General features: G+C 40.9%; 1 protein-coding gene across 2 annotated transcripts in view; it reads right to left on the bottom strand.

The window, feature by feature from the left end:
• The window catches only part of LOC139308744 (USP6 N-terminal-like protein), a 92,350-nt gene that overhangs the window by 10,237 nt on the left and 60,690 nt on the right, over nt 1-21,423 (bottom strand). For both annotated transcript variants that reach the window (XM_070932556.1, XM_070932548.1), the window contains exons 6-13: nt 20,545-20,625; nt 17,598-17,705; nt 10,625-10,734; nt 10,105-10,153; nt 5,556-5,676; nt 4,761-4,855; nt 1,761-1,826; nt 1,123-1,222 (exon numbers count right to left, since the gene is read on the bottom strand). In XM_070932556.1, coding sequence (XP_070788657.1) covers nt 1,123-1,222; nt 1,761-1,826; nt 4,761-4,855; nt 5,556-5,676; nt 10,105-10,153; nt 10,625-10,734; nt 17,598-17,705; nt 20,545-20,625 — 730 coding nt within the window. The remainder of the gene's footprint in view (nt 1-1,122; nt 1,223-1,760; nt 1,827-4,760; nt 4,856-5,555; nt 5,677-10,104; nt 10,154-10,624; nt 10,735-17,597; nt 17,706-20,544; nt 20,626-21,423) is intronic.

The following is a 21,423-nucleotide window of genomic DNA, read 5'->3' as shown; positions in this document are numbered from 1 at the left end:
TGGGGGGCAGGCGGGTGGAAGTCATACATTTGTTTTAAAAAAAGGCAACTGAGGCTACAGTGAATAGGTGGGTTGCACAAGTAGGCAGGATTTGTATTTCTGGTTTAGGAGTTCTATGTTTTATTTAGAGGGTATGACCACACTTATGTTGTTTTTTTTTACAAAATACAGTACAGGCATAAATTATGTCTGTCTCAAGAAGTTTTGATCTGCAATAAAAGATTTTGAGAGGGAGAGGTGATCACATTTGCAATGCCAAGAGAGGTTTGCCTGCCCTTTAGATATAGAAAGCTGCCAATCTGAAGTTCAAAAAGTAAACTGCAAATGTTTCAGATGCTATGAGACTCATTCTTCTGTTTTGTAATATCAGATTAAGATGGTTTCTCTCGCTGGAATTTGTCAGAAAGGCCTATCTAGCATTTGTCCCTTTTCTAGCTTCTTCAACCCCCACAAAGCCCACCAATAAACAAAAAAGAGGCACAAGCTGAACCTGTCTTTTATAACTCCCCTCAGGAAGATTTAGTTTTCCATACAAAGTTGCCTCTTGACCTATGGGAATAATAAGTGTGTGAATCTTAAAGCAGACTTTTTTTTTGTTATACGTATATTGTGTACTGTATTCATTTGTGGAGACCATTTGATAATTTTTACTGATTATCTAGACCCGTGATGGTGAACCTATGGCACAGGTGGCACGCCTAGCCGTATCAATGGGCACGTCAGCTCAGCTCTGGCGTGCATGTGCGCACCTGCCAGCTGATTTTCGGGCTTTCTGGGCCCACCAGAAGTAGGGAAACAGGCTGTTTCCTGCCTCCGGAGGGCCTGTGGGGTGGGGAATGCCCAAGAGAAGCAAGAGTACACTGTCTCCAGAACAATTCCAGTTTTGCTAAAATTCTATTGTAATAGCAAGGACCCACGTGAGTAGATTTCAGTTGTCATGCAGGCAAACAAAATAAAATCCGAACTCTGCCATCCTGTATATGGGACAATGAAAGCAGAGTTTTCTGAACACTTCTGCAGCAGCCTTGTCTTTAAAAGATGCTTCTCCTTTATAAATGTTGTATCAAGTGGTGTTTTTTTTTAAAAAAACAACAACATTGAATAATCAAACCAACTTCTTACTTTTATGCAGTTTGAGAATGGTATATGCCATAGCTGTAAGAACCCGCTCTCCTTCCAGAATGTAAATATCCCACAGCCGCAGAGTTAGCGTAAACGGAGTCTGAGTAGTGTTAAAAAATAAAAAGTGTGACATACTGGCAATATGCAAACCACAATGTATCTATAGAGCAGCAGGTCTCATCAAAATAACGTTTTCAAGCTAAACTCAAGACTAAAACTCAAGTTCATTTTGTGACATATTTTTATAAAAATTCAATAAGGGAAGGTAAATAACAGTAGTCTCCATCTGGGGATATAATCTTAAAAATCAAATCAGACCAATCAGAAATCCCATATAATATGGAATTGTTTATCAGTCAGAAATTAGACTAGATTTTAATACTAAAATAACAGATTGCATTAATTTTACATTAATATTATATAGAAATTTTCTTTTTTCCTTGGTTTCTTTACCCCTTAGTTTATTTTAATCACTGTAATGCATGTAGTTTGTTTTTTTACTGTTTCTTATACCTTACTAATAAAATTATCATTCTATATCAAATGAAAATAATTACAAGCAGAAAGACACAATGTAAATTAGTATTGTAATGACATTGGAGGAAGCATCTGAAATGTTTGCTCCCCCAATCCCGTACCCGGTCAATGAAGCACTGTAAGAACCACTTAGTTGTATAAATTCCTGTCAACATCTGCTCCTTATCCTAAAATGGAAGGAGGGAGGGAGGGAGAGACAGAGAGAGAAAGAGAGAGAGAGAGAGAGACCATATTTTTTAAAAAATCTCATTTTATAAGACAAGCAAATTAGAGATCTGTGAACTGTAATTCACATGCTTTCCGGCTCTCAAGATCATCTCCTCATAGATACTGGTGGTTTTCTTTCCTAAATTAAACTAACTACCATGCAATAAGCAGCATTTTATTTCACTGGTTACTCATTCGAATTCTCTTCCATATCTATTTTCTCAGTGGATAACTATTATAGTTCCCTTTCGCTCTTTTTTTCAGTACAATTGTGAGCATATTAAGGAGGTTCATTCAAGATGTCTTTGTAATTGTGGCAGAGTGTATATTTTATCCTTTGTCATGGAGTGTTTTGCATGTATTACCTAAAGAACATTGAGGTTGTTAATTATTATTTAAAAAACCCACTTATCTTGATCTCCTTTCTCAAAGGGATGGGGGGGGGGAGTGGGGGAGACTGCTATCCCTGGAGATACAACTCAGATACAAGGATCAGGAGGTAGTGCCACGGAATGTATTTCTCCAGACTATTTGCCACAAGGCAAAGGGGGTTAAGAGATCCTTGTCTGTCTCATGCACAGGATTAATGAGCACACAGTTGATGGCAAGTGAGCAAGAAGCTCCTGGGAGAAGTGGTATGATTTTCAGGCTACAAATTTATCCCTGCTGCTACAAATATATTTCTAATAATATACCGTATTTTTCGGAGTATAAGATGCACCTTTTTATCCCAAAAAAGAGGGTGAAAATCTGGGTCCGTCTTATAGTCCGAATGTAGCCCCGCCCACCTGCTGGCCCCCACCCTTTGGACATTTTTGGCCTCCGTGCATCGCATTTTCGGGCGTTTCCAGGGATCTGGGTCAGGCCCAGCCTGAGGAACAAGCCTCTTCGGGGTGGTCTGGGAGGGAGAAATCTGCTTGGCGGCTTCGGCAAACAAGCCAGGCCCCACGGTTCATGGCTGGTCCTCCCTCTGGCTGCCCAGCTGGCAGCTCAGGGCAGACAATGGCCACAATGACTTCACTCCCCAGCAATGTGAGGAGCTGCTGCTGCTGCCACCACCTAAGCCCTCTCTGCATCTGGGAGCCCCTAAAGCAAAACGTTCTAGCATAGCAAGGAATGGGGGTGGGAGGTTGATCGGTCGTTTGAAGGGGAGGGGGAAGATGCACCCAGATAAATTCTCCACCGTCAAGCGGGTCTCGGAGGATGTGGCTGACTACTTCTACAAGAGATATGGGGGAGGACCCAGTCTGACAGGTGTGGGCGGGCGCTTTCCTGGATGAGGCCAGCTTTGGCCCTGGCTTCCTCCTTGGTGTGATCCCCTCTGTTTTGGAGGTGGGGGGGAGGACCAAGGAAGGAAAGGCGAAGGAATACCAGGCAGTTGGAACTGCTTACAGTATGCTCTTGCAGAGAAGGGAGGGAGCCTTCCAGCTCTGCAGAAGGTGTGATCTCTCACACTGTCGCAAAATTGGTGTTGCACCTCACTGGTGTGTTGCCACATTTGTCAGTTTCCTCCCCACCCCCCACCCCGTTGCACTTCCCCAGCACTGTTTTCGGAGCTGCCTCTGGAGAGGCGAGGTGCGACCCCAGGAATCCACACTGGCAAAAGTGGCGCCCGCCCCTAAAAGCTCAGGGAGATTGCCTTTTGCCTTCCTTCCCAGGGTGGGAGCTCTTTGCTGGGCCTCCTCCACAGGGTTAGGGCAGTGGGATGGCAGAAGCTCCCCTCTTGCCGAACAGCCAAAGAGGGGGCCCTGCCACTGCCTTTCAGCCTCCCGGTGTCCTTCCCTTTCCTCAGTGAAAGCTCTCTGCAAGGACTGCATGGTGGAGAGGTGCCGGGTGCTGCAGCTGAAGAGCCGGCTTAGCGAATACTACAAAGCCGTCTGCAACCTCCTCAAAACAGCTTGATGGTGGAGATCTTATCCGGGGCAGCCTGAGGGGAGGGGCAGAGGACCAGACCATCAGCACACCCAGCTCTTCCGCCTCTCCTCCTCCAACACCGACCATAGCATGTGCAAAGTTAAAACTGTGCATCTTCCCACCCCCCTTCAAACGACCGATCAACCCCACCACCCCCATTCCCTGCTATGCTATGCAAAGCGCTTTCCTCCCCGAATCCAAAAGCACGGTGTGCCACCTAAAAATGCTTTCCTCCCTGGTTCCCCGAAGCACATTAGAGGGCAACCAGCTGCCACCTGAAACATGGCTCTGCAAATTGCATTGGGCCAACAGGTAGCGGTGGCTTGAAAGGAGGGATGTTTTGCTTTAGGGGCTCCCAGGCGCGGAGAGGGCTTAGGCAGTGGCGGCAGCTCCTCACATTGCTGGGGAGTGAAGTCATTGTGGCCATTGTCTGCCCTGAGCTGCCACGAACCATGGGGCCCGCCTTGTTCACCGAAGCCACCCAGCAGATTCCTCCCCAGACCACCCTGAAGAGGCTCGTTCCTGTGCCCCAACCCTCCCCTGCAGAGCATGCAAGGGTCTCTTCGGGGAAAGTGAGTAGTCCCTGTGGATTGCAGGAGCACCCCGATAAGTTTTCCGGAAAAGAACTTCTCAGTAATCGGCGCCCTCTTTCCCAGCCGAGTCTCTAAGGCACCTCTCGCTTGCAGGAGGAGGAGGAGGGCAGCGTAAAGCAGCACCACCTTAAATGCTTGTAGGCAGAGGTAGAATTCTTTTTTTCTCATTTTCCTCCCCCAAAATTAAAGTGTGACTTATACTCCAGTGCATTTTATACTCCAAAAAATACGATATTTAGAGATGACACCTTTTCTGGTATTTGATGCAATGAAAACTCTAAAAAAAAAGTAATGCATGGCAAACAAAAAAAATATTTCAAAAATGTATGGGCAGAAACCAACACATCCTGATATTACTGCTGTTCCCTTGACAAAAGAAAGCATTACCAAGTGTTTCTTCAACTTTGGGAAAAGCTTGTTTAGGATTGCTTCGTGGTGAGCTTGGAATCTCTGCAACTTTGGAAACCCAGGAATGAAAAATCCTTTAGCAAAAAGGAAACAAAAGTACTAACAATGTATTAAAGAAATACAGCAGAGCGTCTTACATCATTGCATAAGTAGTACTTGAATTTCCTAAGACTTCCAAGGAACTCTAGCCTGTTTGTGAAAATGCATTTTTATATTTATATTTATATTATATCTTCATTTGTGAGTTTTGCATTTGGACAAGATCAGGAATTTATGTGTACATAGATCTGTGTATACAGTTGTCCTCTGTATTATACACAGTCAAAGCAACCTTGCCTAACTTATTGATGATAGTATGGAAACCTGGGAGGGATTTACCTAATGCATAAAAAACAACTTTTCATTCCATCAGGCAAACTCAGGAATCGTTCTTGAAGTTTGCCTGATGCGTGGAGAAAAAGGTGTTTTGTGTACATCAGAATCCCTATCCCCTTCTGGTATTCATATTTAAAATACAGCCTCTGACTGGCACTACAGCACTATGAAATTGCAAAACAGCATTGAAGTTCAAAGGTTAATTGACTCCAAGAAGAGCTTATTTGTACATCATGCTTAAACTCAACAGTAATAAATGCAGACATGAAGAAGACTACAAGAAGCACATAAAAAGGAAGGATCTAGACTTTCAACCAGACTGAACCCAAATATGAGATCATTTAAAACACAATAAAAAAACAAGCGAATAAATGAAGGTGTTTGCCACTGAAACCTTACCATGCATTGCATGCCGCTGGTTGGTAAGCAGTTGTGCCAGGGCCCAAAAGGCATCCTCTTCATTCAAATACATCAACAAGATAGCTGCAATCTGACTCATGCCCTGGCAGTAACTCACTTCCTGGATGATTACACAAGATGAGCAATTTACAGGGTACAGTGTATTGCACATACAAGCACAAAATGAAAGTTCCCTAAGTTCACAACATAACACTAGCATTTTACTTCATTTTTTTCAGACAAAAGCATGATTTGTTGACTCACAGAAAATTTCATTTTAATGGCAAAGTTCACTTATAGACAATGGGTGTGGCCTGGAAGAGGATATAGGAAAGATGCCTTTAAGAAATAGGGCTGGGTGACTTGGTTTAACTCAATCAGTGGTTATGATGATGCACTTACAAATTCTTGTAAGATTTTTATGCATCTGAACCAAAGCTGCTAGGAAGAGTCCATTTCAGCCATTCAGTGCAATTTCTCCACTTCCACTTTTGGGTTGGAGCTCTTCAACCCAGAAGTGTTTCCTGCCTCACTCTCTGTCCAGCAACTTGTCAATGTTCAAGCACTCCTCTTTGCCTTTCTCTTTAATAATACTTATTGCTACTTTAAGAGGTTCCCCCAAATTCTCTGGAAGGCTCAAAGAATCCTGAATAATTTTATCACATTATTTTCAATCCAAAGCACCTTTTAGAAGTATAGGTAGAACCAAATATATACCGAAAAAGAGAGGGCAAAGAAAACACTGTCCCTTTAGTCACATCCCGGGGACTTCATAGTGTCAGAAGGAAGAGGCCAGATGTTGTCTTTCCTAAAATCTGAATCTACAGATGATATATGGAAAGAACCATTCGGGTTAAAGAGTAGCTGGTTCTTGTCTTCCCTCACCTTCAGTACGGCAAAGTAACAATTGGATGAATCCTAGGAGGCCCTAGGATTTAAAACACTCCTTTTGGGAAAACATTTTCAAAGGTCTGAAGAGTTTTTGTAACCCCTGGAAATGGGCTCCTCCTCCCTTTTTCATTGGGTGAAAGGTAGGAAAACTTTGGAGAGAGATTTCTTCAAAATGCTAGGGAAAGATCTGAGGAAAGCACCTGGATGTGTTTGTTTTCCAGCAAGGGACAGAATTAGCTGGGACTCAAGGCTAAATGTGAAATTATTCATCCTTGATGCAGAAATTCAGTCTGAAATATTTTGTAAACATTTCGACATCTACATGAGGGAAACAATGCTATATTTAGATCCTAGGGGAGTCTGTAATATAAAATTAGCCTTAAAACATAAAAAGAACTATTGTCACTTCTTACATTTTCATGAACTGAATGAAATTATGTAACATGACATTGCATTGCAACATAAAATAAGGAAAAAGCTCAAAAAAGCCAGTCTAATTTTTTTGTATAGGAAGAAACACCATCTCGGTAAAAACATTAAAAAATGTGTTTCCTGTTCCTTGGATCACCTAGATTAATATAATTAATTAATTCCATTAATTAAATTAAGTAATTCCTGTTGGCACATCGAGCCAGTGAATTCTATATGTAATTTAAAGACACTATCATTTCTGTGCCCTTTGACTAGAAATAAGACAAGGGACTATAACAAATTGGAGTCCTGGACCATGAGGTTATCACTGAACAAAGTAAAAAAGACCATGCAGAGAATTTAACCAACATACTCATCTGACTAAAGTCACAACTATTTAGAAAGAATTATACCATTCCTTTGCATAAATAAACAGAGGTTATATAAATGATTGCAATTTTAAGAGATCTCATCTTCATTAATTAGTCTGTACCAGAAGTGATTCCTTTTCTTATTTTTAGACCAAGCATCATAATAATAATAATAATAATAATAATAATTTTATTTCTATACCGCCCTTCTCCCGAAGGACTCAGGGCGGTGTACAGCCAGTTTAAAACACAAGACACAACAATAATTAAAAATTAAAATAATTAAATAGATTTGGCTGCTTTAAAAACTCTAAAATTTAAAATACCCCAATTTAAAATTATTATATTGACAGCCCTGCCTGGCGGAACAACAAGGTCTTCAAAGCGCAGCGGAACACCCGGAGGTCAGAGATCTTGCGTATTTCCGGGGGCAGTTCATTCCACAGGGCTGGGGCTCCCACAGAGAAGGCCCTCCCCCTGGGTGTCGCCAGCCGACATAACTTGGCTGATGGCACCCTGAGGAGACCCTCTCTGTGGGAACGGACTGGTCGGTGGGAGGCTATTGGTGGCAGAAGACGGTCTTGAAGGTACCCGGGTCCTGTGCCATGGAGCGCTTTAAAGGTGGTAACCAACACCTTGAATCGCACCCGGAAGACCACCGGAAGCCAGTGCAGCTCGCGCAGGAGGGGTGTCACGCGGGCACAGCGGGTTGCGCCCATAACCACCCGCGCGGCCGCATTCTGGACCAGTTGGAGCCTCCGAGTGCTCTTCAAGGGGAGCCCCATGTAGAGAGCATTACAATAGTCCAGCCGGGAGGTGACAAGGGCATGAGTGACCGTGCGCAAGGCATCCCGGTCCAGAAAGGGCTGCAACTGGCGGATCAGGCGAACCTGATAAAAGGCCCCCCTGGCCACGGCCGTCATATGCTCTTCTAAAGACAGCCGTGCGTCCAGGAGGACACCCAGATTGCGAGCCCTCTCTGTGGGGGGCAGGGATTCACCCCCAATAGTCAGCGATGGCACCTGCTGACTATATCGGGACGCCGGCAACCACAGCCACTCGGTCTTGGATGGGTTGAGTCTGAGCCTGTTCCTCCCCATCCAGGCCCGTACGGCCTCCAGGCAGCGAGACATCACATCAAGGGCATCGTTGGGGTGGTCTGGGGTGGAGATGTACAGCTGAGTATCATCAGCGTACAGGTGACACTTCACCCCAAAACCACGGATGATCTCACCCAGCGGCTTCACATAAATGTTGAACAGAAGAGGCGAGAGGACCGACCCTTGTGGCACTCCCCATGCGAGATGCCTCGAGGTCGACCTCTGCCCCCCTGCCAACACAAACTGCGAGCGGCCGGAGAGGAAGGAAGAGAACCACCGCAAAACGGTGCCCCCTACTCCTAACCCTCTCAACCGCTGCAGCATGATACCATGGTCGATGGTATCAAAAGCCGCTGAGAGATCTAATAGGACTAGGACAGAGGAGCAACCCCTGTCCCGAGCCCTCCAGAGATCATCCACCAACGCGACCAATGCCGTTTCTGTGCTGTGCCCCTGCCTGAAGCCCGACTGGTACGGGTCTAGATAGATAGCTTCATCCAGGTGCCTGGGCAGCTGTCGTGCCACCACACTCTCAACAACCTTCGCCACAAAACGAAGGTTGGAGACCGGACGGTAGTTGGCTAATTCAGCCGGGTCCAGGGAAGGCTTCTTGAGGAGGGGCCTCACCACCGCCTCTTTCAAGGCGGCGGGAAAGGCACCCTCACTCAGAGAAGCAGTTATAATCCCCTGGAGCCAGCCTCGTGTAACCTCCCGGGAGGCCAGTACCAACCAGGAGGGACACGGGTCCAATAAACATGTGGCGGCACTAATCCTACCCAGAACCCTGTCCACATCCTCGGGAGCCACAGGATCAAACTCCTCCCAGATAATATTCTCAAGACCTACCCTCGTCTCCTCCCCCGGACTCGCCCAGTCGGAGTCCAAGCCTTCCCGAATCCGAGCGACTTTATCGTGCAGGAATTGCACAAAATCCTCAGCTCGACCCTGCAAGGGATCCTCCCGCACTCCCCCCCGAAGAAGGGATTGGGTCACCCTAAACAGGGCGGCTGGGCGGTTCTCTGCAGATGCGATAAGAGTGGAAAAATGGTTAGATTTCGCCGCTTTTATCGCCACTAGGTAGGTCTTGATATAAGACCTCACCTGTGTCCGGTCGGAATCGGATTGACTAGTCCTCCAAATGCTCTCTAGGCGTCTTTTCCGACGCTTCATCTCTCTCAGCTCCTCAGAGAACCAAGGAGCCAATTGAGATCGGCATCGGGTCAGAGGCCGCAAAGGCACGACACGATCCAAAGCTCCGGCGGCTGCACTCTCCCAGGCGGCCACCAGCTCTTCAGTCGAGTCGTGTGTCAGGGTCTCAGGGAATGGCCCAAGCTCCGTCAGGAACCTTTCTGGATCCATCAGGCGCCTGGGACGGAACCATTTAGTCGGTTCCGTCTCCCCGCGGCGGGGGCAAGCGGTAGGAAAGTCCAAGTGAAGGAGCGAATGATCTGTCCATGACAAGGGTTTAATGTCTAAGTCCCCTCTACCAAGATCATTCAGCCACTGACCAGAGATAAAAATCAAGTCCAGAGTGTGTCCTCCTATGAGGAGATAATCATGGATTATCTACACAGTAGTTGGAACAAAGGTGGGAATGATTTTGTGCGTCTGTGTCTTTCATAAAAGTGTACATTGGTTTTAGATAAGATTCTTTTTTATATATATTTAATCTGCTTAATATCATTGTGAAAGTCTGCTTTGCCCTCTTAATCTAATCTTAACCTTTATTGTCAAATAAAAAAACATGTCAGATTCTTGTAATGTTCAATTTCTTACCGTGTTGTAAACAGAATAAGCTGACAGGACATGGAACAAAGCTTGCTGTCTATATTAAAAAAAACACAAGAATATCAAGAGGGTGTCTTAACATTAGTTTTTTGGCACCTTTATAAACCAGCTAATCTGTTCTCTACTAAAAGCACTTCAGAAATATCTTAGGATTTTAGAATAAAATAAGAACCAATATTTCCTCCTCAATTGATAGATTTATCAAATATAGGTCTGGTGCTCTTAAGAATCCTTCAGCAAAGAAAAGGACTCTGTGTTATCACCCGTTAACGCCAAACACTATAAAGAGGATGATGTGATCTGCCAGTTTCTGCCTTCCATCCTCTGATGAAATTAGGAAATCAATATCCTAAACTGACCAAGAAAATTCTCTGTTCCACAGATAGAAGTTTCACCAGCCACAAAAGATTAAATGGAGATAAACCAACATTTATTTTCTACAAATACAAAACAAACAAACAGAAACAATCAGAGATAAATAAATGAGATCCCTATATGAGAAGCTTACTTTACTCCATAGCGGTCCCGAAACATGATGTGGTTTCGAAAAGTGCGATTGACATCCAGATCTATTTGTTTGATTTCTGATGAGAAGCTTCTGGCTTGTTCTTTCATTTTCTGGGCAAATCAGGATGAATTATAGTATTAGAACTTTAAAATCAGAAGTGAAAAACTTTTCCGGCCCTTGGGCTAGATTGCTTCTGGAGCAACTTTTCAAAACCTTTCTATTTGCTTGCATGGAGGACCTTCATTCTCCAAAACCACAGATATATGACTCTACAAGGTTCAGCTTCCCATAGTAAGAGAGTGTGGTCAGTACTTTTTTTTTTTTTTTTTGTAATTAGAGAGAGAGACACAGAGAGACCTGGCCTTGGAAAAAGACTTCTGTCTCCAGTGCTCTGAACTAGAGAGAATTCAGGAATTGGTCACTAAACCTAGCACTTCATGTCTTTATGTTTTCATGTGTTTTTCTACATTATTATTATTATTCATTAGGCTGTTTTTATAAGGATTATTAATGATTATGTATGTCACATTACATTGTAAGCAAGTATATGGCTATATAAAAAGGAAAGGAAAGGAAAGGAAAGGAAAGGAAAGGAAAGGAAGGAAGGAAGGAAGGAAGGAAGGAAGGAAGGAAGGAAGGAAGGAAGGAAGTTCTTTATTATTCAATTGTAAAAAGCTATAGATAAAATAGGTTTTAGTTGCAATAAAATAAATTTTACAATCCAGCAAGAAAATTTGCTGACATAGTCTTTTTTGTTTGTAAGCTGGTTAACAAAATTCTGATTTATAAATAGATAATTGGATAGAGTGTTCTCTTGCCCTATGTGGCAGGCATGATTTAAATACATTTATACACATGCAAAACGCACAGATGATTAATATATCCAAAGTAATATGCACATAAGGCTAGAGACCTGTGGCCTTACTAAATTACTTCTATACTCAAAAGTAAATGGAGATGTTTTCAGCATATGCTACTAATTAAATAACTAACTGAAGTAAATTGGTTGAGAAAGCCTCATCTCAAAAAGCAATTTAAGTAGAGGTGGTAGATTTCTGGGCATAAAGCGACTTTAAACCAGTCAACAAACAAGAGAGAAAGGGAAAAGATAATCATCTTCCTCCCCATTACAACATGCTTCTGGGGAATTCTGGGATATATATAAATATATTTGCCATAAAACATACAAGACACTTTTCCTTTTAATACTTCAGATCACACGAACACCAAACATTTTGTATTACTGAACACCAAAATTGTGTTACAATAACAGTATTTTAATGGCTAATTAATTCCTGATTATCTACACTCAAGAAAAAGGTGAATTATATAGAAGTCAATATTTCTGGAGGCCAGACATGATCCTGATTCCCAACATACCTGCTTTTTTTCCTCTTAGCTGACCACAGATTTTAAAAAAAGATATTTCACTGCTGGAAATACCAAGCAGATACTCTGACTGGAAAAACTGTACAGGTAGTCCTCAACTTACAATCATTCATTTAGCGATCTTTCAAAGTTACAATAGCACTGAAAAAAGTAAGTTATGACCAGTTTTCACAGGACCATTACAGCTGCATTGTCCTGGGCTCATGCGATCACCATTTCTAACCTTCCCAGCTAGCTTCTGACAAGCCAAGTCAATGGGGAAAGCCAGATTTGCTTAACAACTGCGCAATTCACTTAACAAGTGCATTGAGTCACTTCACAGGTGTGGCAAAAGTGGTAAAATGGGGTGCAACTCACTTAACAATGGAAATTTTGAGCTCACTTGTGGTCGTAAATTGAAGACTACCTGTAATCAAGGAATACTCGAGTTCCCAAAAGGGTTGCCAAGAGAAAAGAAATGAACAATAAAATGTAGAAAGGCCCACTGATTTCAAAGAAAGCCTATGTTCTATGTTCCCCTAAACAAAAAGCTTTTCTCTAACTCCAACTTTGTTCCATATAAATATCAAGTGACAAAAAGGATAGGAAGGATTATGAATAGCCGATTCTCAGGATTTATGTTCATCTACAGTCTATTATACTATAAGTCCTTTAGTTATTGCAGATTCCCCAGGAGCTTAGTTCAACAGCTTGTGACTTCTATTTATTCTGCTCGCTTGCTATGAGACATGGCCAAATAGTAACATCCTGTAAGGAGGTTGCAATGGCCAAGATAAATAGAGAGAAACAGGTTCTTAATCTGTGTCACTATCTGGTTTAATCTATCCCACTTCCTTTAACTTGTCACACCATGCTGAATTGGCTACGTTTTACAAAGAATCAAGCCATTTACTTAATTTTAAAATGTCAGTGTATCATCCTTCCAAACCTGGTTAGCGTGAATGTTAAGGGCATGAGAATTACCTTTATTTTCAATAGCAGTATAACTATTAAAAATAATATAGGGTTGCAAAATATGATTAAATTGGCACTCCACTGAAGGATCATTTCTTTTTATCCCTTCATTGGCATGGCAGCTCTGACCCAATCCAGGGGAATGCACTGTCCAAACTGGACTAATAAAATGCCAGTTACATGGGGCTGTCTTTGATTAAGAATCTTAATCCCCAGTTCATTAGCCAGGCAAATCCTATTACACCACTTGTGTTAAAAATGCATCAATTGTGTTTCTGAATCCAATTCAAATAGCTGATTTTGACTTTTAAAGTCAAATCTTAAAAGACTTTTAAAGATGTAAATGTTTGCCTATACCCTTATACTCTAGACCCGTGATGGCAAACCTATGGCACACGTGGCAGAGGTGGCACACAGAGCCGTCTCTGTGGGCACGCGCACTGTTGCCAGCTGTTCTTCCAGGTTCTGGCGCGCACATACTGAAGTGCCGAAACTGGAGCATGTGTGCCGGAACCCCAAAGAGAGCAGCTGGCTGGTGCGCATGCATGCTGGACCAGTTATCCGGCATGCATGCACACGACGGAACCCAGAAGAGCAGCTGGCTGCCACATACGTGCGCACCAGCCAGCTGCTCTTTTCCAAATCCTGGCGTGCACGCACGCATACACGCATGAGCTACAGTTTCAGCACGATGCTGAAAAGGTTAGCCATCACTGCTCTGGACCATGTCAAAATTACTGATTTTTTTTTTTTAAAGGACTAATTTACTTGGCTTTTAGCGGAAAATATTTATTATATATACCGTACTGCCTTTGCTGATAATCCATTCCTTCATTGTTTAAAGTTAACTATTTATATTGATGCGGAACTGTATGCTTTATAATTGAAAGGTATTTTGGAAAGATGGCAACCTTGAAAACTAGTCATGTATATTTATTAAAGAAACCAATCAATAAATAATGCAATCTCATTAAGTGTAGCTTTTAAAGTCAATTCCTGTTATCTGTGCTGGTGTATCTACTCAAGCAGATTTGTAAGTGGTTCCTGAAGGCTTGCGGTAAACACAAACTCTTAAACTTCAGATTCTATTCCAGATTACCACCGCCATGCCTAAATCAATATTGATTACAGGTCTATTTTAATTTATTTTATGAGTTGACTCTGTTTGTGTTCCTAAAGAAATGGTTCGTTTTTTTCAAGTACAGACCTGCAAATGGTGACTTTAGTTTTGAAGGAAGAACTCTTGTTACTTTTAGTTAACAAAGAAAGCAAGAGTGCTCAAATATATCCCAACAGACAGGAAATTTGAATGATCCTCTTGCATCCCTGTCTGTCTTACACAGTGGCAAAAAGAATCAGAACACAAAATACAAGCTGAGTTGACACAGCCTTGTAGATGACCCTCACTCTGTCAAGGACCTTGGAGTACTGGTATCTAATGATCTAAGTGCCAAAGCCCACTGTAACATCGCCAAAAAGGAATTAAGAGTTGTAAACCTAATCTTGCATGCTTCTTCTACTAACCAGAGCATGCAAAACATTTGCTAGACCAATTCTCGAATACAGCTCATCTGTCTGGAACCTGCACTGCATATCAGACATTAATACAATTGAGCGTGTCCAGAAGAGTCCTCCACTCCTCTGCTCACAACAAAATACCTTATGCCACCAGACTTGAAATTCTAGGCTTAGAAAACTTAGAACTAAACCGCCTTCGGTATGACCTAAGCGTAGCTCATAAAATTATCTGCTACAATGTCCTACCTATCAATGACTACTTCAGCTTCAATACACAAGCACACAATAGATACAAACTTAAAGTGAACCACTCCAAACTTGATGGCAGTTTCATCCCAAAACCCCCAAAATTTTAACCTAAAACTGTCTACTGTTGACCTCACCCCATTCCTAAGAGGTCTGTAAGGGGTGTGTATAAGAGCATCAGCGTGCCTACCATCCCTGTCCTAATGTTCCCTTTATTTGTATTCATTTTATGTATTCAATTCATGCTTATACTTATATATATTATCTAATACGTACTTGACAAATAAATAAATAAATCCCTGATCTGCCTGCTTTCATAACAAAATCTTTTAGTGGTGGTGTGGGTATTTCTATCATAGCTGGATTTTGACAGTTCCGCAGGATTTGCAAAAGGACTGCTCATCAAAGTATTTGATATTCCAAGCAGAAACCTAGAGTAGCAATGGATACTGATTAGGAAGCAGAGCAAAAGCTTCTTCGGGGAGACAGGTGTTCAGTGATAGGTGATAGGCAATCAAAGTTCTCCACAGAGAAATCCTGAAAGGGCAGATATCAATCTAATGCTTCTAAAAGCTACACACTGCAAAAAATGTTACTATTTGTCTGACATGTGAAATTGAAATGGACACGGTTTTTTTTTTCTCCCTCAATATAAATGCTTATAAATACTGAAAAGCAGAGTTAAGAGGAATATGTCTCTAGGCTTCCAGACAAAGGAGAATATTTTTTATGGTGAGGTTATCTATTGGTCATCAATAGTTCACCACTGTAACAAATAAATTGTTAATTGACTTCATCCTTAGATAAAGCTTGACTTTCTCATTAGATTGTGGCATGGGGGCTCCTGCAGTAAGGTTAACAAGACTATTTGTAAACCACTAGGTTATCAAGTTGTAATTCTACACCCCATTTCAGCCACAGAATTACATTTGTGAAGAGTGGCAGAACTGAGATATTAACATGTAATTGACTAAAGTTACTGCTGTCAATTACCTTTAATGGCCAAAGGTTTTCCCACATGCTCTAATGGGAATCAGAACTATTCCTAGCAGGAAGCATGGCTTCTGTCCCTTTGAAATTGTGTTAAACTGGCCAATGTAAGGCATAAATTGCCTAATCAACTAAAAAAGAGAGACATCACTAGTCTGATAAGTGACTTCAATCTATTTCTACAGAAGTGAAAGTGTCATTCTAGCCTTCTACATTGTAGATGCCATACTCTGAAGCTTACTGAACACGCCCCTATCTGCGAATACCAGAGAAAGGATTACCTGCCACCTCACTGAATGAGAATATACCAAATATTGCTGACAAACAACAACACTGTGAAGTGCAAGCATCAGACTGCTGGGACAAACTTATTGCACTACTGGAGAAGTTCTCTCCCAGAGGATTTGCTGCCTGGCCTCACTTGACCCAGCAAGAATCTGATTAATTTGTCCTTGGACTATTTGAAGTATGGCTACGGCACTCTGTTCCAGCATGGTATTGTTCTGCATTGCAAAACTTTTAAACATGTTAAATTACTTACCCAAACTTATCTGTATGTGTGTTTTGGGGGACGTGGGGGAGATACTTCGGTTAAGAGATTAATAGAAGAACTCATTTATCAACTAGAATGTAACTGCAACATTTCCCTTTTCTCCCCATCCTTTGATCTAAAATCCTCTTGGACTACAGTAGTTTTAACAGATATAATCTCCAGCATCAGCAGTCTATGGATTACTGAAATGAATACATAAAAGTCCCTGGCTGCTTCTTTCTTTGTAGAAATAAAACACACTAAATCTTACTTCGGGGTGGAAGGTGACTTGTAGAGTTAGATGGTTATAGTCAGTGGTGAGTTGCCCCCGGTTCGGACCGGTTCGCAAGAACCGGTAGTAAAACCGGCAAGAGGCTCTGTCCACGGACCCGGACGTCATCAGGAAGCTTCTGCGCATGCGGCCTCATTGCGAACAGGTAGTAAAGGTAAGTAGAACCCATCCCTGGTTATAGTCCAATGTCTTCCTAGTCCAGGAACTCATCTCAGAGCAAATTCTTAATTTGGATAGTTTTGCCTATTGGGCACAGAGAGCCACTTCCATCCTTTACAACATTTCCAAACTAGAAACTTGAAATTCTGGATTCTACTTGAAACTTGAAATTCAATCTTCCCCAGGTTGGGCATTTGAGAAATCTAACAGCCTTTTCATAATTTTATAATTTTAATTTTTGCTAATTGTGAACTTGTTTGTAAGGCCACCACTGATTCCACAGAAAGCCTTTGGGGTGAAGTCTCTCCTTTATCTCATTTTAGAAAGCCCTAGGTTTGTTCATGGCTGCCAAGGGCGGTGACTGAGCTACTCTTCAAGAACAATGTTGCTGTTATGTGAACAGAAATTCCTGTCCTGTTCACATTGGCGGTACCGTTTCTTTAAGGCACTTCTGGTTTGAAAGGATTAGCTACTGACATCACTTCTGCCCAGGAGACACGGGGGAGGGGGGGAGTGTATGTCCATGTCAAGGAGCTGGAATAAATGATGGGAGCTCACCTCGCCACACAGCAGCACTTGCACTCGGGTCTTGAATGCAGGCTTGCTAACCTCCAACCCAGTGTCCTAACTACATGAGCCACCACATTCCCATGTGAACAAGAATGGGAATGTAGAACACAATGCTTAAACGTTGAAGGACGTTTACGTTTTTCCATGAGGCAATAACATAATTACAAATAGTTTGCGGGGAGGTTTATGGCTAAAAACACTTTCCCCTAATCTTGGGGAAAGGGAAAAAATAAATACTGGTTTATCATATGTGCAGGTAACCTGAGGCTGGATATTTATTTGGTGTACTTTATATTGCTATAATGGATTATAAAATACTTTACCTCATACTTCCCTTCATTCTCCATCTTAATCTTTTCAATATCCAGTAAGAGTGACCAGACTTGACCTCGTACTTGGAGGGGAATCCCTTTATAAACTCTGCGGAACATCTATAAATATATATATATATAAAAAAGTGTGATCATGGTCCAATCATCAAGAGCTAACCAAAAACTACTTTCTTCTGAATTTCCTTTGGCAGATGCAACCCGGCATGATTAACATATTATGCATAGAAAAAAAATCTGTGTCTTAACATTTGAAGCACAGATTAACAGACATTTTCACTTCAAATATTCTGAGTAGTTTATCAGATGACTCAAAGTTTGGGTGGAAATCCTGTCCAAAAGATGAGAGTTTCAGGCAATACGTATGTTTATTTACATTTAATTAATGTAATTTGGGTATAGTTTGTCACAAAGTACATCTTGATGAGTCATTGGCAACAGAAGCTAGTGTTGATACAATATGAAAGCACCTGCTGATGCATCAGAGACTCCCCCAATCCCAAAACCGAACATAAAGATTTATTTCATTCACTTTCAAAGAGAAATTTGTCATTTAAACCAATGGCTAAGATCCTAACTTCACCTCTTAGAATTAACATATAGAATTCAAGGTTGTTTTATCATTCATTGATCCTAGGCAGTATTTTATACTTGGAATAATTAAATAATTTTCTCTTTATGAATTGAAATATAATCCACATTGATCTACATCTTCCCATCTGCAGATTAAACTGCATCCTTAAAATAAGCTTTTAAATCTGATAATTTTTAAATTTTATTTTGTGAGGGAGCAAATGCAAACACACACAGCCTGGAAATGGATTGATTTACCCCTGCACAGTTATTGAAAAGGATATTTTACTTTATATTAGTCAATACTGATAGGTTGCCATGCATTAATTTTTGAACTGGTCTTTATCAATAGAGTGGAATATGCACTGAGAATCAATATGATTTTCTATGGGCAAGGTTCCATTGTTGTTTTAAATACTGAGTCATTAATGAGATCTTTTTTATTGTTTTCTTACCTACACACACACACACACACACATACATATACATACATATACATACACACATACATATACTGGTACATACATACATACACATAAACACACACACACACACACACACACATATCTCATATAATATATTACCATTGTGTTTGTTTTCATTGCTTTATTTTTTTTTCTTTTTCAAAATATATATGTATTTTATATTTTTCTTGTTTTATAATCTACCGTAATATAATTTTAAAGATCATTTTATTTTCTGATTCAGGCATCAAGATATCTAAAACTTATCTTGCAGACTTTGTACCTTGTCTGCAACGTCTCTGTCACTTGAAGAAAATGCAGTAAAACAAAGGGGAGTCCAACTTCCATTAGCAAAATTAAAAAATAATATACAAAGTGTTGTTCTAAATTGGAATAGCTGGATTAGCTTTTGAGTTATTCACTAATAATTCAGTGCTTTTGGGGGGGGGGAGAGAACTGCACATAATGTAGAATTTAAAGCTAAAATGCCTTATCTTGTTTGTCCACATAGAAACAATGAGGAATCAAATTTTCAACAGATGTGGTTATCTGACTTTGATATATTGAATGTTGAATGTAGAAGAATGAAGTTGGACTGAGCAAGGAATGGAACAGGCAAAATATAGCCAAAGAGCAGTGAATAAGCTCATAAACTCATTGATCAAATTGTCAACTTTCCAAGGAGTTTAATAAATTGGAACAAGTTCAGAAAAAAATTAACTCAATCACTTCATTCTGCACACTAGGACATTTTCTCGGATGGACATTTACAACAAATGATTGAAATTTAATTACGGCACAAAATTAATTGGTGGAATACAGAGGGGGGAGGGAGGGAGGGAGAGGGAGGAAGGGACGAGAACAAAGAAGAAGAAGGAGGAGGAGGAGGAGGAGGAGGAGGAGGAGGAGAAGAAAGGGAGCGAGGGAGGGAGGGACAAACATAGAGAGTAATAATATACAATGCATACATCTCTGTTTTTATGTGGATTCTTTTAATCAGATTTCCACTTCAGGCTTGAGAAGGTCAGGTAGGAGACCAAACACACTGTGCATATATATATTTTCACTATAAAGTACACAATTATTATAAAATGTTCAGACTATTACAGTTTAACTATGAAGTAACAGTAAATGTAGAAATTATAGAATACAATATAAGAAACTGTGACCACAAAAAGAAAAGGAAGAAAAAACTGAAGCATCCTAGACTTCCTTGAGAAACAAGTACAAAATCTAGACTGCAACTCAAATACAGTAAGTGAAGTATAATGAACTTTTCTAATGTTCTCCTAGTCGAGAAAGCTGGCACTTCTCTATTATACAGAAAGTAACCTCTCTGATATTTACTTTCGTTCAGAAGAACAATTGCTTCTCTTGTAATGATTGTCTTTCCCACTTCTTCATCTGTACCATCATATTTGAATGTTCAGATGATTCCAGAAAAACAGAACAATATACCTACAACTTGGAAATAATTCTCAATATGTAATTATGTTAAATTGCATATATTTCTTCTCCATCATTACAATAGGCTTGGCTTAGTCTTATTTTATTCTAATTCATTTCAGTGTCCTAAATTTCTTGAAAGAAACATCTTAAATACAGTTCACATTTTAACTAAAACCTCCTGTTCTGATCCTTCCATGTGGATTTCTTTTAGCTGAGATTTCTATTGTGTACCTGCTTATCTCACTCATAAGATTTTGGTATAAATAAGTCTATTTTTAATTCTGTTTTCCCATATATTTCTTCAAGATCTTTTCACGGAGAGTAAATGAAAGAGCTGCACCAGCCTTTTCATTAGTAGTTCTAGGAGTTGTTCAACAAGAACTTTCAATATTCCTTGAAATAAAGGAACAAGAAAAAAAAAAAGTAATATTATTAAAATGTGTCACTGTTTTTACCTTTTCACTGTTTCTGTATTTTCCCCACTTTCTTAACATCTTCAGCCATTTGTCCACTCTTTCAATCTCCTGAGCTTTTTGCTATAAAAGTGTTTTTAAAATGAAGGAGAATTTAGGAAGAAAAGAAAGATGGAAATATAATATCCAGGTTAATAAGACTATGAACTCATATGGTGTTTACAAGATAAACAAACAGTAGTTTTATACTGAACATCTAAGGAATTATTTAATTTCATTTATGTGACGAAATGGGGTTGAGGGGTACCCCGGACTGTGAACCAGCTCATGAGTAAACACACTGAGACTGAAATGATTCTGACAAAGGCGTCTTGTGTAAAAATATAATTTACTTTAAAACATTTAAAAAGCACTATATCTTTAAGAAAACACATTAAAAACAAAGTCTTATCTGGGTATGTGAAGCAAGGCTATCTCCCTAGATCCCTCTCCACAATACCGAAACAGTTCACAAAAGAATAAAGCTAGCATGAAGGTAAGCAGCTTCGGCGTCGATACATCATCAAGGCCATCATAATGGGAGCAGCACGAGCTTCACAGCTGAAAGTCACCTGAAGTAAAAACAGTTCAAACAGCAAACATTTCTTGAAGCTTGTGGGAGGAAGAAGGTCCAGCAACAGCAGTCCCGATGATAGCTTGCGTGCTACAAAACAGCAAAAGGCAAGCATCTGTGGGAGTCTCTCTGTAACGACGTCTGGAGTCCTTATCTGCATTCTTCTCCCATCTGCAGCATTGCACCAAGCTTCCTGCAGGAGCCGTGCATTTAGGCCTAGAAGACTAGGCCCGAGTAGCAAGCAAAAGGTCCTTGCTTATATAGGGAGTTAACCTGCAATTAACTAGGGCGGGGAAGGCTTGCAGGTA

The sequence above is a fragment of the Pituophis catenifer genome, unplaced genomic scaffold, assembly GCF_029215685.1.
Source record: "Pituophis catenifer annectens isolate HBS135680 unplaced genomic scaffold, rPitCat1.0.hap2 SCAF_1, whole genome shotgun sequence".
Lineage (NCBI taxonomy): Eukaryota > Metazoa > Chordata > Lepidosauria > Squamata > Colubridae > Pituophis > Pituophis catenifer.
The sequence above is the reverse complement of the archived record's forward strand: the minus strand, read 5'-3'. Positions and strand labels throughout refer to the sequence as shown.